We start from the raw sequence: 15,147 nt of genomic DNA, 5'->3' as shown, positions 1-15,147 counted from the left end.
AGAAAATCTGCAGCTGTCATGAGGCCTTATAGGTGATGTTATAGAACTCAGTTTTGTGATTTTCTTAGATTGTATCAAAATTACCTCACTCACAGATGCACTGACTTGCACTGATCTGAGTATAAACTCTTGCAAAAGAGAGAACACAGCTTTTATTGACTTTATATGTTTGAACCTGTTCAGCACTTTTAACATTTGTTAACACTGCAGTTGGCATCACCTTGTAACCCATTTCAGGGGCAACCCCATGATAACCTTGCATGCCCATGTCACTCTGACTGAGTGGAACTGTGGGAGTCCTCAGCCCCTGTGACAAAGAGAGGATAGCCTGGTGAGATATCCTGTGTCTACCCATATTGCACAGTTAGCAGTGCTGTATTTCAAATTGGACCACTGGCTCCATGGGGAAACCTGCAGCACATAGCAATACTGGTAAGTGCCTGACAGGTGCTTTATATCCCTTTATGTACATAATATTTGTATTAATATTGTCATTACTGCTGCTACTGACAATCATTTATTGAGAACCAGAGACAGTGCTATACACTGCTTACAAGTACAGGAACCACAATTCCTACAGGTCCTGAGGAATTTAGTACATACCCAGTACTACAATGACTGCTGCTATTGCTACATACAATGCTTTAGAGTTTTTGAATACTTAGAATGGGAAAGTCTGTTCTCTGAGTTTCCTCTTTTGAAATGAATGAGGACATTACTAGTGTTGCATCATCTCAAGAAGCACTCACTCTGGCCAGCCCTCAAAGGTTGAGACAGTGAAGAGGGCCATCATGGCAGTCAAGACGTTGTCAAAGTCAAACTTGCTGTTCTCCCAGCTCCGGGGCTGGATCATTGGCTGGTTGACCTCACCATCCTTGTACGTAATGTAGTACCCTCTGTGGGTGGAGAGGAGAGAGAGAAAGTGACAGAACTGCACTTCTAGTGCCAGGCCCTGAGAGCGTGTGGCCAGGGAAATGGGCCGAGTGGGAAAGGTCAGACTCACCTGCACTCTGCTGCTGTCTGCTTGGAGCTATCAGTGCAGCTGTAGAGTTTGCCCTTGAAGAGGAAGAAAGAAGAATGAAGCTTCCTTTCTTGACAGTGCAACAGTTAAGGCAGATCATGTACTGAAGGCTGCACTTACTACTTGTGTAACTTCTATGGGTATGTTTACATGCTCTGTTGCAGGCAGATGTGAACAAACTCTATCAAGAGTTGCCTGCATCTAGGTAGTTCAAGAGCACAAGCTTTCATCTGCTTGCACAGTGCTTTTCTGTGTGTGTCCTGAGGTGTATGTACCCCGAGCGCTGCCAAACACTAATTGTCCAAAGGGTGGTGAAGGGCACAGAAATAAAAGCAGATGTAAGGAAGTGAATGAGTAACCTCCAGTAATTAGCTGGCATACCCCATCTTCTACAAAATGGAAGGTAGACAGCCTGCAATTACCAATCCTTTAGAACAGCCCCCTTCACTTGTCATGCCACAAGCAATTTAGAAAATAGTGTTACTCATGTTACTGGTGATTTCTTACAGTTACAGGTGGAGCACAGCAGTTCTGAAAATACCTGATCCAGTTTTGGGAAACGCCTGGTAGCAGAAGCCCAGGTAACTATGATAGTGTCCCACACTGTCTTTCACATGGAAGATTTCATCTCCCCTCCTCAGAGTTTTTCCTGATATTTTTCTTCCCACCCAAGAAAACTGCTCAGTGTAATGGTTGGATGAACGGGTCCAATGGTTTTACCTTGAACAACTGAACTCCAATGCAGGCAAACATGAACTGCAGCAAAGTTGTGACAATCACAATGTTTCCGATGGTTCGGATGGCAACAAACACACACTGGACCACATGCTGCAATGGAAGATAGGAACAAAAATAACTTGCAGGACTGTCCTGAGCTGCTCTGGCTAGGAGTGAAGCCCAAGGCTACAATGACAAATACAAATATTTAATTCAACTATTACCCGTTAAGTGTCAGGAAAGGGGAGAAAAAATCAGCTTGTTACTTTCATCCTCGTACTCTTGGAAGCAGGCAGAGAGTGGTAGGAAAATTCCAGAGCTTAGCTCTCTGAATGGTCCAGTAGCAGAGCCTTACATAATTGGGCACCCACAAGGCCCACAGGAAGGATTTAACTAATACTGCAAGGCTTGCGAACCCATAAAAAACCCTAGAAAATGACATCATTTAATTTTTGTGATGAGGCTTGAACACTACTTGAACTGTCACAAAAGTCCTTGCAACCTGAAATAACTCAGATATATACTTTACGGAATACATTGAGACTCTTCTAACCTTTAGCCCTTTGGCTCTGTTGATGGCCCTCAGTGGTCTAAGTACTCGCAGAACACGCAGGATCTTCACCACATTGATGGCACTGGACCTGGAAGAAAGTATTATAAAGCTTGAGACAGACAGAAATATAGGGGGTGTGCTGCAAGCAGAGATGGATTTCACCCACTTTCTCATCTGAAGTCCTACATAACCTTAGGATGCTTACCATAACTAGAGAGTAAATTAATTTCTACTTGCTCTGGCACCTCAGGAATAAGGAAATCACTCCCTGGTGCTATCTTAGTAGGTCTTGTTTCCTGATCTGTGCAGCACCAGTATATGTTCTCTTGGCTTTGACAGTCTCTGTTGTATTACTGAAGGGAATGCAACATGGGCAGGGATTTGTATTTATTTATTCTTATAAGCAAGGCAAGTTGCCAAATATTCTGTAGCTTTCTAATGGAAATTGTGCCAATATGTAGGCATCACAAGATATTTTCAGATAGGGCTCATAGAAGTTCTCTGCTGAAATATTCACAGAAGAATGGACAGTCTGGGTGACTCAGTCATTACAGGTATACTGTCCAGGTAGGTCCTATAACTTATTAAGCAAATTAGCAAATCAACTAATACAAAATGGAGTGACAGAAGCAGGCTCAACCGATGCTGCCACCAGTGCTCTGCAGATTCTTACATAGCTTTTGAAGCACTTGATGATCTTCCATTGACCAAGACTCATGGTATATTAGGAAGTAGAAAATCACTATCATCCCATTTTATAAAGAGGTAATGAGAGCTCTGGGAAGGAACAGTAAGTCACTTAACTGTCCTGAACTGATAAAGTGACTCAGAAATCTTGGAACAAAGCTGAGTGTTATGATTCCCAATGGATCAAATTTCTTGTTCTCATTTGCTCTTTCTGGAAGATGTTCCCTCCAGGTCGTTAGTATAGCATTTCCCAATTATCACATCCCCTCATGAGAATGAATTCTAATGCCTCTTGAATCATCTGAGAAAAATACCTCCAGGCTCATGAGAAAAATCTTACCCAGATAAGAGAATGAGATTGAGGTATCATCTCCCAGCCCAGTCCCACTATCCCAAAAAACCAACCAATTGAAAACAGCTCACTCACTGGATCCCAAAGGAGATGAGAGAAACGCTGACCACCAGCAGGTCTAAGATGTTGAAATAGTTTCTGCAGAAGGAGCCCTTATGGAGGAAAGCTCCGTATGCGGTCATCTGCAGGAAGGCACACGACACAAACACACTTTGCTGTTAGCATCTGTTCAGAAACCAAACTCATCTGGTTGTGCTCAGAGTATATATTTGGGTAGGGGTGGTATTTCTAACATAGACAAGACAATCTACCCTCAGGCCCCAAAGGAGAAGTTGAGTCCCCATGGAAAGAAGAGAGAGTGAAGAAGACAGTAAGATAACTATGAAAGACCTACCTATGGAAAGCCAACACTAGGTGCAGTGAGAAAAATACGCACTTAGAGTGCACAGAGTATATAACATACTGAATCAGTAAAGCAGAGAAAAGAGTGTTTGCAAAAACTACTCATTGCAATCCTATGCATTTATTTTATTTATTTATTTTTATTTTTCCAATGGCAGAGGACACTTGTGAGTATGATACTAGTATTTTATAAAGGCCTCTTTAGTTAAATTGAATAAAATACATGAAACAAAAAGGGCTCTTTTGTGATGTTTTTCTGTGGTTATACCAGGTGCAGTGGACAGTTGAGCTCTCTTTCTTCTGTGAAGAAAGAACAGAATCCCTCCAGGGTTTCATGCTTTAGAGCTGCACTGAAGCATCAGGCAGAATTCCTGTTCTCTTCAGTTTGCTACTTCTGTATGCTTTTTCCTACCTCTACACAGTTTCCTTCCTTTTTATTCTAGAAGCAGTTCCATTTTCTACTTTGTTTTCCTAACAGAACCCAAGGGTTCTCTATGGTTCCTTGAGACCAAGAAGCCTCTTTGTGGACGTAGTCATTACGAATATCACCCAGGTGAGGAAGGGAAAGATTTTACATATTTTACAGGGGAGGCTCAGCCCCTTCTGGATATGAAGGGTTATTGAATACTTGCTGGTGCTAAGGAGGATGTCACAGCTCCAGAGGTGGATTAAGACCAGTATAAACAGAAATGGTCTCAGCCACAATTGTCAGACCTAAACCCTTCTGAGTTTCTGGAGAGACAAAGGTCTGATTCTGAATTTTAGAATGAGCTCAGTTTCAGAATGTGACTAGAGTGTCTGGCATGGCGAAAGAGGGAGAAGCGATAATTAGGATTTTTACCACCTACCTTAGCTCAGTGAGTAATCTAACATAGCTGCTTTGCAGAAACCCCCATTCCCGAGCTGCTAATCTCATTTCATTACCTGGGTTAGGAACACAGGCTTCTAAATCTGGTCCTCTGAATCTCATCTAAGTTAGATGTCTAAAGTAACCTGAAGCAGACGTCATTAGAACTGGTTCCTCAATGACCAGACCTTCCATCTGAGAAGTATGAACTAGAAATTAAAACGGGAGTTTTCTGGCTAGTAGCTCAGGATGGCGTAGCTACTAGTGGTTTCACAGCCATGCCTACCTGTGACAACCAGGTAGCCCAGAGGATGGTGGAAGGGCAAATGGTATATCAGATAATTTTTTTCACCAAACATCCATGACATCAGGGAGCCAACTATCAATCGGTCAGACAGAACTGAGAAGGGAGGAAGTTAAACTCGTCTTGGTTAAGAAGTTTATACTTATAGACACATTTGATTCGGGAAGGGGAGGGTTCTTGCCATAACAAAGGTGGTAAAGATGCCCTTTACTGATTATATTTTGTATGGCAAACTTGAAAAAAAGGAGACACCATTGAAATCAGGAGGGGAAGCTCTGTTGAGTTTAATTTCTATACAAACTGTGGTTGGGAGATTTTTTATTTAAGAAGAGACTCTCAAACCTGTGTCAGTATATAACCTGTGTCTGCCTCCCACCTGGTACGCTGAACAAAAACTCTTTGGGTGCCATTTAAAACCAAGCCATAACTATCTTCAATGGCATGTTCAAAACATTGCAAAGGTGGTCACCTTGCTAACCTTCATCAGTCTCCACCATGGCAGTGTGTGCTTGTATGTGTTGTCAGCAACATGGGGGCAGATGAAGTTTGTTTCTCTACAGTTTTGATAATCATATAGTTATTTGTTCTTTTGCTTCTTACTATTTACATCAACTTTTCTGTTGTGCAAAAGATTGTGCTTAATACAAGGCAGCAGAGAAACTGGCCTGGAGAAATCCAGGAACTTGTGAGGCAGGAACTGATGGGGCAAGAACAGAAGAATTTTTTAAATATTGGTATTCTTTGCACTCCTCTCCTACTTGTACTTGGATAAAATCCAAGGGTGGTGACCTAAATCCATTGAAGTTAATGGGAGGGCATCAGGAAGCTCAGAAACAGGTACTATGCAGCACACTTCCCTGAGGAAAACAGGGCAATACACCAGTGAGTTACGTTATGTTTTGATTCCCCTGAAGTCATGAGGAGTGTTATCATTTGCTTCAATGGGAGCAGAATTGCTACTGTAAGTCTGAACAGGTGGGAAGGTGCTCTGGTATAGAAATTTAAGACTTGAACTACAATTTTGATTTTAAGTGTTGCTGTTAAGATGCTTTCCTTTTTTTGACAAGCCTTTTTGATAGGCCATTTGGTGTGTGCATGTTCAGATTTATTGTGTAAACACAGATGCACACTGCACAGCAGCATAATATGCACACCTCTTTGGAGAATATTATGGCTTTGCTGATTTAAAGTCATGTCAAAAAGCATTCCTCTCTACAAAAATATGTAGGGGCCACCCTACTTGCCAGCCTCCAGTATGGATACTGTTATTAGGGTCTTGAGTTGCAAGATCTGAGCAACTCTAAGGTGCTGCCTGCCAGCACTTAGAACTAGCCTGCTGAGAAAAATAAACAAGCTGCCAAATGAACCTAGCATTTAGAAAGCCAGAACTTTGCCCAATTACTGTTATTTAAATTATTAGCCTACAAATTTGGGAAAATTAGAGTTAAGAATGAGGCAGCCTATTTTTATTTTATTCTGAGCTAAAACACTCTCCTGCACATTTCCTTTGGTATAGAGCATGTTTCCTGGGAAATATGAAGCCAGGTTTTAAACAGGCAGTACAGCAATTTTCATTTGTAACCACCGTCCCTCATGTTTTGGTGATTTTTACTCTTTGGGTAACTCTCGTCTCCTCAACATGAGCTTTTGCACTGTGCTCCATGGTAGAATCACTGCCTGGCTCCTATTTGGCTGTCACCCTGTAACCTTCCACAAGGCATTGGCTGCTCTTTGACCCAGCTCATGACTTGGTGCAGAACTGAGACCTTCTCTTTGAGTTGTAGCATGTATAAGAGGAGCATGAGCTCGGGATTCTTTGTACAGCAAATAAGTCCTGTTTTGGAAAGACTGGCTGTGGTAGTGAGAACAGTTTCTGGAGAGAAGGCCTTTTTCTTGGTCCTCTTACTTGTTATCCTGTCATTGCATTTCCCCTAAAAAAGCATTGTGTTGATATTGGCCTTATTTTACAAGTCTGAATATCAAAACTTCACATAAGAGTTCTTTTTAAGCAACTACCAAAAGCATAAAACCAAAGATAAGCAATCTTTGTGTAGAGATTAATACTGAGTTAAAATAAAAAATAAAAATAAAAGAGAGAGTGAGAGAAGGCAAGAGACAAGAAAGAAAGAAAAAGAAAGAGACAAGAAAGAAAAGAAAGAAAAGAGAAAGAAATGAGAGAAAGAAAAAGAAGCAGAAAATGAGTTTATTGCTCAGATTGGTTACCTTAAGAATAATTTCTAATGTAAAGATACTAGTGAAGACATAGTCTGCATTGCCTAGGATCTGAAAAATAAGCACAATCGGGTTAGTTGTACTGAGCGTGACCCAGGAACAAACAGGCGTGTGTGTTAGCAACAGATAGTGGCAGAAAACTAGTAAGCTTGTGAACAGATAATGGTAGAGAAGATGGGCACTTTACCTTCAGAGCAATTTCAATGGTGAAAATGACAGTAAAAACTATATCAAAATAAAAGAGAATCTGTAAAAACAAAAGGGAATAGGAGTGGGGAGGGTAGATCAGTGACTGGCCACCAGAATGGGAAATCACAGTTCAAAATCAAATGCACAAGTCTCCTAACAAGGGAACAAGGAGGGTTATATAGGAAATGGTTTTGTAATGACGTCCTGTTGAGTGCAGTGAAGGTCCTGGCACATAGGACAAGCAGCACATTACATGAAATCTTTTCTGAGTTACAATCCCATAAGGGCTGTGGAGGGAAAACAAGCTTTTGGTTGTTGTTGTAGGATTTTTTTTTTCTATTTTTTTTTTCTTATTGTGATAAAGCACAGACAATTCAAGTTTTTTTTTCACAAACAGATTTCCAAACTGATAATACAAGGATATCTGGTCTCTCAGTGGAAAACATGAGATTTTTTCTCACTAACTGCCATTCAGGCTTGTTTTGTGTCTCTTGTGAAGGAAGAAAAACAGACTGCAAATTGATGCTCTAGCTCATTTTTTTCTATACCCTGACTTGCCCTGGATCAGGATGAATAACAAATACTCTGTCAGTTGAACAGAATCACAGTGACCATAATTTGATCATGCACTAAAGGTGCCTGACTTAAATCTTGCATCTTTCCATTCGCATTCTGTATAACAGGCAAGCTGAAACACCCCTTGTTCCAATGAACTTAGACCCAGTGGTGGGCATACCCGTGGCATGCATAGCAGACCACAAGAAGCGGCCCTAAAGTGTCACAGAAGGCAACAGCAAGTCTGGAAGGGTTAAGAGATTTTTCAAAGTAACAGCATCAAGGATGGAGATGTCTTTCACTGCCCATTGACCTACAGCTCACAAAAGTAAATGGGAACTTTTTAACTCCATTTGTTTCCAATATATTCCAATATCGCGAACCATTTTGATGTTATCTCACGCAATGGTAAAATCAAAAGTATCGTGCCTTGGATTACTGTGTTTTAGCGTAATCAAGTTCTAAACCTGAAGGCCAATATATGGATAGCAGAAGAAACATGATAATTTTCAAATTTAAACCTTCAGTGCTAAAATACTGATAATCATACAGAACTATCCTTCCCATCCCATGTCTCTTATTGCATCTATATGGTCTTGCTCTAATACAAACCCAAAGGTGGCTAGATTCTTACAGCTTGGTATGCCGTGGGCAATCGGTAGCTATTGCAAACTACAGGGTTATTTTAGGTTGCACCATTTAAGCATGACCCCAACCTAGAGTGATTGCGACACTGAAGGTCAAATGGGGACATATATCATTTACTGCTACTGTGTAACCTGAAACCCCTCAGGTTACTGCTGGATTTTTGACCTCTAGACTTACACAGAAGTTGTTTTATCTTCTTCGAGGATGGCTTAGGGTCTGTAATTTTTTGCAAATTAAAAAAGGGCCATTTCAAGGATGGACAGACCTCAGTTGCATTCTATATTAATTCCCACACATCATAGCTGGAAATGTCCCCTTGCATTGCTGCCTTCTAGGTCCTGACATTTGGTTATTATATCAATGGAATAATTTTATAATGTATGTGCCAAATTCATGGGTACTCTAAGGCTGCTTTGCATGACTCCACTGATATAAAGCAGCCATAAACTTGATTAAAGTGATGATTAAAAGCTGGGCCTGCAGCTGCTTTACATCACCAGAGCACTGCAAAGCAGCTAGGGCATACTGGTGAATCTGGCCCCAAAGCTGCAGCTAGTAAAGACATTCCATATAGATGAAATCACGCCTAATGGAAATGATCACTTCTCACCTGTGCAGGTGGTACCATTTACCAGCAGGCATACTTATTATTACCTAAATATATATTTAATCCAGAATATATTAAAATGAAAGAGCACCTTGCCAGGATGCAAACAGGAGAATATTGTGAGCCCATAAAGTTTTATGTCTTGCTTGGGATTTGAAGGCTGTTTGATCAGACTGGAGAGGCACTTCCACAGACTTGCTGCCTGAGCCCTGTGTGACACGGGAAAGATGCAGCCACTAGCCCACCCCAGGACAGATGCAGTATCCAAGCCTCTTGCTAGCCCTTGCTGGAGGGTTCTCTCCAGTCCTGTCTTCCTGCTCTGGGACAGTTTGCATCAACAGCAGTACAGGTCTGCAAAAGGTGAACGCCTAATTATGTTATCCCAGCGTGAGGGTGTGGCACTGTGTTTGCCTTCAGTTTGCTTTCTTTCCCTCCCTGGCACAGAGCAGGACACAATCTTACTGTTCTACTGTCAAAGTGTAAAGGCAGACAACATTTACAACACAAACATCTTGTCAGTGTCCCCTTGCATGATACATTTTAAACACCTGTACCTGCAAAAATTAAACACAGATTTCATGCAACATCAGTGGGGTTCAAATACACAACACAACACTTTGCACCAAACTTCAGCTCTTTTATCCAAGACAAACATCTTTCACTACTATTTTTTTTTTCTCATTTAAATATCTCTGCTATAGATTATGCAGCAGAGTCTGTGGAATGGCAGAAGCCCATATGCCAGCTGACATCATTCTGCAGTGCTAATACATATTGACATACATTTAGCCCTACATGGTGGGCACACTCAGCCATTCACAAGTGGATCATTAGACACACGTTTGACTATTACTTAGTACCCTTCTTTAGGACAAAATGCAAAGCAACACTGAGATACGTTCAGGAATCAGCTTCCATTAACACATTCTCTGCATGCACATGTGCATTTAAATGAATGCTCAGGCTGAAATTCTTCTGCTAGGTGGAACAATGAGCATTAAATTAAAGTTTTAATATTAATAAGCAAATAAATGGCCCACTGTTTATGTCTAGAAAGCTCCTCCAGCTTAAAGGCACCAAAATGCCACTGCAGACAGCAGAGGTCAGAAGTCTCATATATGACTGCTGACAGTTCTGATTTCTGTATGACCCCCAGATAAATGAAACTACCTCTGGCAAAGTTAAGTACTGAACATTTCAAAAGGCTAATACAAATGGTCAGGAAAGAAGGTGAGAATGTATCTCTGTGCTGAATGCCTTCCTCTTCTTCCCGCAGCCTGGCAAGGAGAGGAGCACAGCATATTTTCTGAGGATTATCTCAAACTCAGTGATAGCTTTGCAGGTTGCACTCAAACAGCCTGATTCTAAACTTGACAACACAAATTTCCCCCAAAGGGACTGCATCAAACTCAAGAATTGTACTCCTGATTCACAACCAGGGTGAACAAAGAGAAAATCAGGCCTTGGGCTTTTTAACTCAAAGGAAAGAAAAAAAATATTAAGAAAACAGACAAGCAAAAAGTGGCAGGAGAGCAAACATTCCAAAGAGAACTTGCAAATCCCCGGATTTGAATTATCTGAACCCCAATCAATGTTTCTACAGCCCATTTTTAATGCCTTAAATTCCAGGAGCAATAATTTTGGTTCAGTTCTGTCCTTCTACACCCTAAGAGACACTTCTGAAATGAACTAGAAGCCAAATTCTGCACTGATTCATGTTCCCTGCAAAAACCAATGATTTTACACACAGTGTACAAAAGGTACAAATCAGGGCAGAGAATCACTCCCAAAGCCTCTGATGTAGTATTTTCTGCCTTTCCTGGCTACGACTCATGATCTGCTTGTACCACACCTCTAATACACAGTGAGGGAAGGAGTATGGTAAGCATACTTGGTTCCTAAAGGAGAGGTGTCGGACGGGGTCCTCAGCTGCCAGGGAGATGCTGCTGAGCAAGATGAAAAATAGGATCAGGTTGGTGAAAATGTTATCATTAACGATTCGATGGCAGTGGACACGAAACCTGAAAGAGAGAGGAGAGGCATAACTTTATCTCTCAGAGAACAGCAAAACCTGAGAAACATCCCCCTCTTCCTCTTTTGCTGGCAAGGCTGGCCCTGGAGGATTGCTCTGCAGAGTAGCTTCTCTCTGCCCCAGTGGCTGGGAGAGCAATGGCCCAGGCAGCTCTGCTTTGCCCTGCTAGGTGCTGGGCAGCCTTGGCTCGCTGTGCCATGCCGTGATGCACCAGGGCTGCCCACAGGACTCACGCTTGGTGCGTGGTTTTGATATGTGCCTTCCATACAATGATAGCAGGATACGAGGAGTTAAACTTCATACCCTACATAATTCTAGAGGCACTTCATTAATCCATTTAGCTCTACTTTTGGCTGTTAAGCCTCCAAGCCCCTATTATAGCAATTTTACAGATGATTGCAGAGGTTAATTTACTTTTCCAACAAGCAACAGTGGGTGGGTGGAAAAGCTGACATTAGACTCCATGAGTCCCAGTCATCATCAGGCTCTCCTGGTTGCACATACCAAGGAGGAGTGGCACAAACCCTGCTGTGGGAAGACAGGCTCTGAATTCTGTTGTGCTTTTACAGCCCTGCCTTACTTTGAGACTGTTTGGAGGCAAAGTCCCCAAGGGAGACACTGGGATACATGACACTCTACAGACCACTGAGCAGTGAGATTATTTCTGAACCCTTGGAGAGATATATTCCCTTGTGGGTCCTGCTCACCCTCCACTCATGGTACTGGTCTCACACACTGGTGTTGGAAAGAGAGGTGGGGCAATGTGAAGCCACACTGCATGGGGGAGCCTGAGGGAAGAGTTTGAGAGAAAAATAATTCTCCTCAGCCTCCCCTCAGAGCTATGGACTCTTATCCTTCTCATTCCTTTTCTTGCATGCTTGTTCTTGGTCAGTGGGAATAAGCAGAAAGACAGGAACTCCTTACTGGGAGTATTTTTTTAGAGGTTATTAGGACAAGAAGCTCCAACTTCATGCTTGACTGACTGCATGATGGCTTGCTTGCAGTTTGGACCTGAATTTGTTGGGTAGTTCCAATTACTGACTTGCCTCTGAGTTTGTTATTTCCAAAGTTTTGAAGATTTGTGTCTTCAATCAGACTTGCAGGTGCCCTGTACTCCCACTTAATGCTGTCAGAGTGCTTTCTACATTTGTGCTTATATGGAGATTTTATGCCAGGGTGAAAGACAGAGTGGTCAAAGGTGGTCTCTGGTATTAACTGTTGGAAGGGAGCTCTGCACAATACAACCTCTGGGGACCACTGTGAAAGGGGGACCTGCTCTTCTCCTCCTTTTTGCAGCTGAGCAGCCTCTTAAATACCTGTTGTTAGGACTGAAGATGAAGAAAGCGCTGGCATCAGGCATGGGCACAGCTTTTTCCTTGAGGTGCAGTTCAGACATTGGGCGAGGTCGAGGGCCAACAGGCATCTCAGGTTCTTCCTCATCTTCCTCTGCTGCAAGAAACATTTCTATTTTTTATTTCATACTTTTTTATTATTATTATTTTTATGCATAATACTACCCCTTATGGAGTACCGTGGCATTTGTTTCTGTTGGAACTAGAGCTAGAAACTTAGAATTATCACAATAAGATGATGAAAGCCTGTGGTTCCTTGTCCACTTCTCTTCTCCAAGGCACCGTCCACTGCCCATTTGCCAGCGTCCATCCTGGCAAATATAGATCTAGCCTGTTTGCAAAACCATCAATGCTGATAAATCCACAATATCCTCAGATGCTTCACTGTCCCTTCTGCAAAAATAGCTTCCCCTAATGGCTAACTTTAATCTTTCTTGCTGTAGTCTAAATCCATTATCTGTTGTATTATTTTCCATGGACACAGAAAAAGAGATAATTCCCTTCCTCTTGCAGAAGGCTTTTACATATTTGAGGACCATTACTATGTTTCTGCCAGGCATTCCTGTTCCTAGACAAAAACAAGTCTTTCCTGAGGTGCTTTGTTCTCTAGATCTCTGATCATTGTCTCTACTTTCCTTTGTATTGTCTGTAGGATTAACCTGCAGTTGAGGTCCTACCAGTGCAAGGGAGAGTTAATTACTTCTTATAATATTGTTTTCATGTTTAAATGCTTTTCGTGGACACTTCTTTTCTTCACACTCTTGTATTAATTTGCCATCAGTTTTTGATTTGCAAGAACCACAGATTCTGTACCACAGAATGGTTGCCTAGCCTGTTACTCCCCCCTGCATTTGTGCTGCTGACTATTCCCAAGAGTGGCACTTTGACCTCATCCTTATTGAACTGCATCTTATTTTCTTCAGACCCTTTCTCCAGCTTATCAGGACCTATCTTTCTCCTCTGTGTAAGAGCTCTTCATGAAGCCATTGCCACATCACTGAGTACCCTCAAGGAAGAAAATGTAGAGATGGAAGCTGAGTGGTATGTGAAAGAGAACCTTCCACCTTTGAGGATTTCTTCCACCTGCTGAAATCAGATGCTGTTTTGTAAATGATATGGTAGGATTTTAATATTTTGAAGTTCACAATCCTCTCACTTAATTAGCAAGACAGGAAGAAATATTTTAAGAAGGGTGCCTGACAGGTAAAATATAACTGATTCATCTTCCAGCCAACGCAAAGGCGGAAACACTAGTTAAAAAGGTTTATCTTAACTCCATGAAGTGAGATAAATTCCATGAAGAACCTATTCCTTTAGGATTGGATATGGTACTGGATCTGGTAATGGATGCATCAGAAAGATGCTGATTTGCCTATCAACACAGATCCCAATCTAGATGTCAGAGACAGGAGAAAAGTGGCCTTTTCAATGCATGTCATTATTGCATGCAAATAGCATTCTTTCTTTACACTTCTAGTACCAAAAGCTCAGCTCAAATTCACTTGATAGATCTTTGAATAAATGTTTGATCTGGCACATCGAGTTTGGACTTTCTAAGCAGGTCTATTTTTTAACAGCTCCATTTCATGTTGTAAAACACTTCATAATACCCATTCTACAGACTTCATTCTTTCAGAAGTACTTTTGGGCATAGTACTTGAAAAAATGGTGTTAATGCTTATATTTATATATAATATTACAGCACTTTGCATTTGCACCTCTTATCTATAGATTTCGAAGTGGTCTGACAAGGACTGAGGTAAGCACATTCTTTTCCTTTAACAGTCTGGAATACTTATGTTCATGACCATGTAGGAAGTTTGAGAGCTTTACCTAAAAGACTACTATTCTGAGTCCCAGTTCTGTGCCTTCATTATAAGATCACTCTTTCTCAAAGAAGGTTTTTTCTCATAGTGTTGTTCTTTTTAAACACTTTCAAATGGGTATGAAACAACATGTCAGGAAAATGGTCTCTTAGCAGAAGTATCAGCATGGTGAAGACCATAAGGAACATTGCTTCTCTCCTCTTTTTCTAATGTCTGTCACAGTGCAAGAAATATATTAATGATTATAACAGCCACCTAGCTTCAGACTGGAAAACACATTCAGTTCCTCAGCTTTGGAGCAAGAATAATGTTCTAAATGTTTTTCATATAAAGTAGGGTCTAGGGCACATAAAAAAGGAAAAACTGAGGGTCAAATACAGAAAGGATAACATGATTACAGTTTCAGCTCAGGTCACTGCCTAAGCTATCTATCAGTATAAAGAAACAGCATGCTGCATAGTTGCCGGCATTCATACAAGCAAAGGTCAACACAGTATTCCCATGTTGGCTGGGGAACTCATAATCTGCAATCTTACATTTTTCTCTTTTTTCTATACCTAAGGTATATTAGTGTTTAAAAATTGACTTTTCTATTCAAGCCTCCCATGGAATCATGACTGAGAGCTGCCAAGTTCAGTTCTAGTTTTGAACTCTCCTGAAGTTCAAGGAAATTTAAATCTGGGGCTGTCGTCTTGAGTTATACTTCATTAGAACAGTTACATCCTTTGGCTGTGAAGCCATAAGAACAAACAAGCTATAGTGCAGCATCAGTGATATATTCAATGGTGAGGATTTTTTTTTCATTTTACTATACAAAGACCAG

The 15,147-nt window shown here is 41.3% G+C and overlaps 1 protein-coding gene across 1 annotated transcript in view; it reads right to left on the bottom strand.

The window, feature by feature from the left end:
• CACNA1C (calcium voltage-gated channel subunit alpha1 C) overlaps positions 1–15,147 on the bottom strand; it is a 432,625-nt gene that overhangs the window by 73,627 nt on the left and 343,851 nt on the right. Inside the window, 8 exon segments of the mRNA XM_032187967.1 lie at positions 750–896; positions 1,004–1,056; positions 1,742–1,849; positions 2,292–2,379; positions 3,406–3,512; positions 7,107–7,166; positions 11,006–11,135; positions 12,463–12,595. Coding sequence (XP_032043858.1) covers positions 750–896; positions 1,004–1,056; positions 1,742–1,849; positions 2,292–2,379; positions 3,406–3,512; positions 7,107–7,166; positions 11,006–11,135; positions 12,463–12,595 — 826 coding nt within the window.

Source organism: Aythya fuligula, chromosome 1 (genome assembly GCF_009819795.1).
Source record: "Aythya fuligula isolate bAytFul2 chromosome 1, bAytFul2.pri, whole genome shotgun sequence".
NCBI lineage: Eukaryota > Metazoa > Chordata > Aves > Anseriformes > Anatidae > Aythya > Aythya fuligula.
The sequence above is the reverse complement of the archived record's forward strand: the minus strand, read 5'-3'. Positions and strand labels throughout refer to the sequence as shown.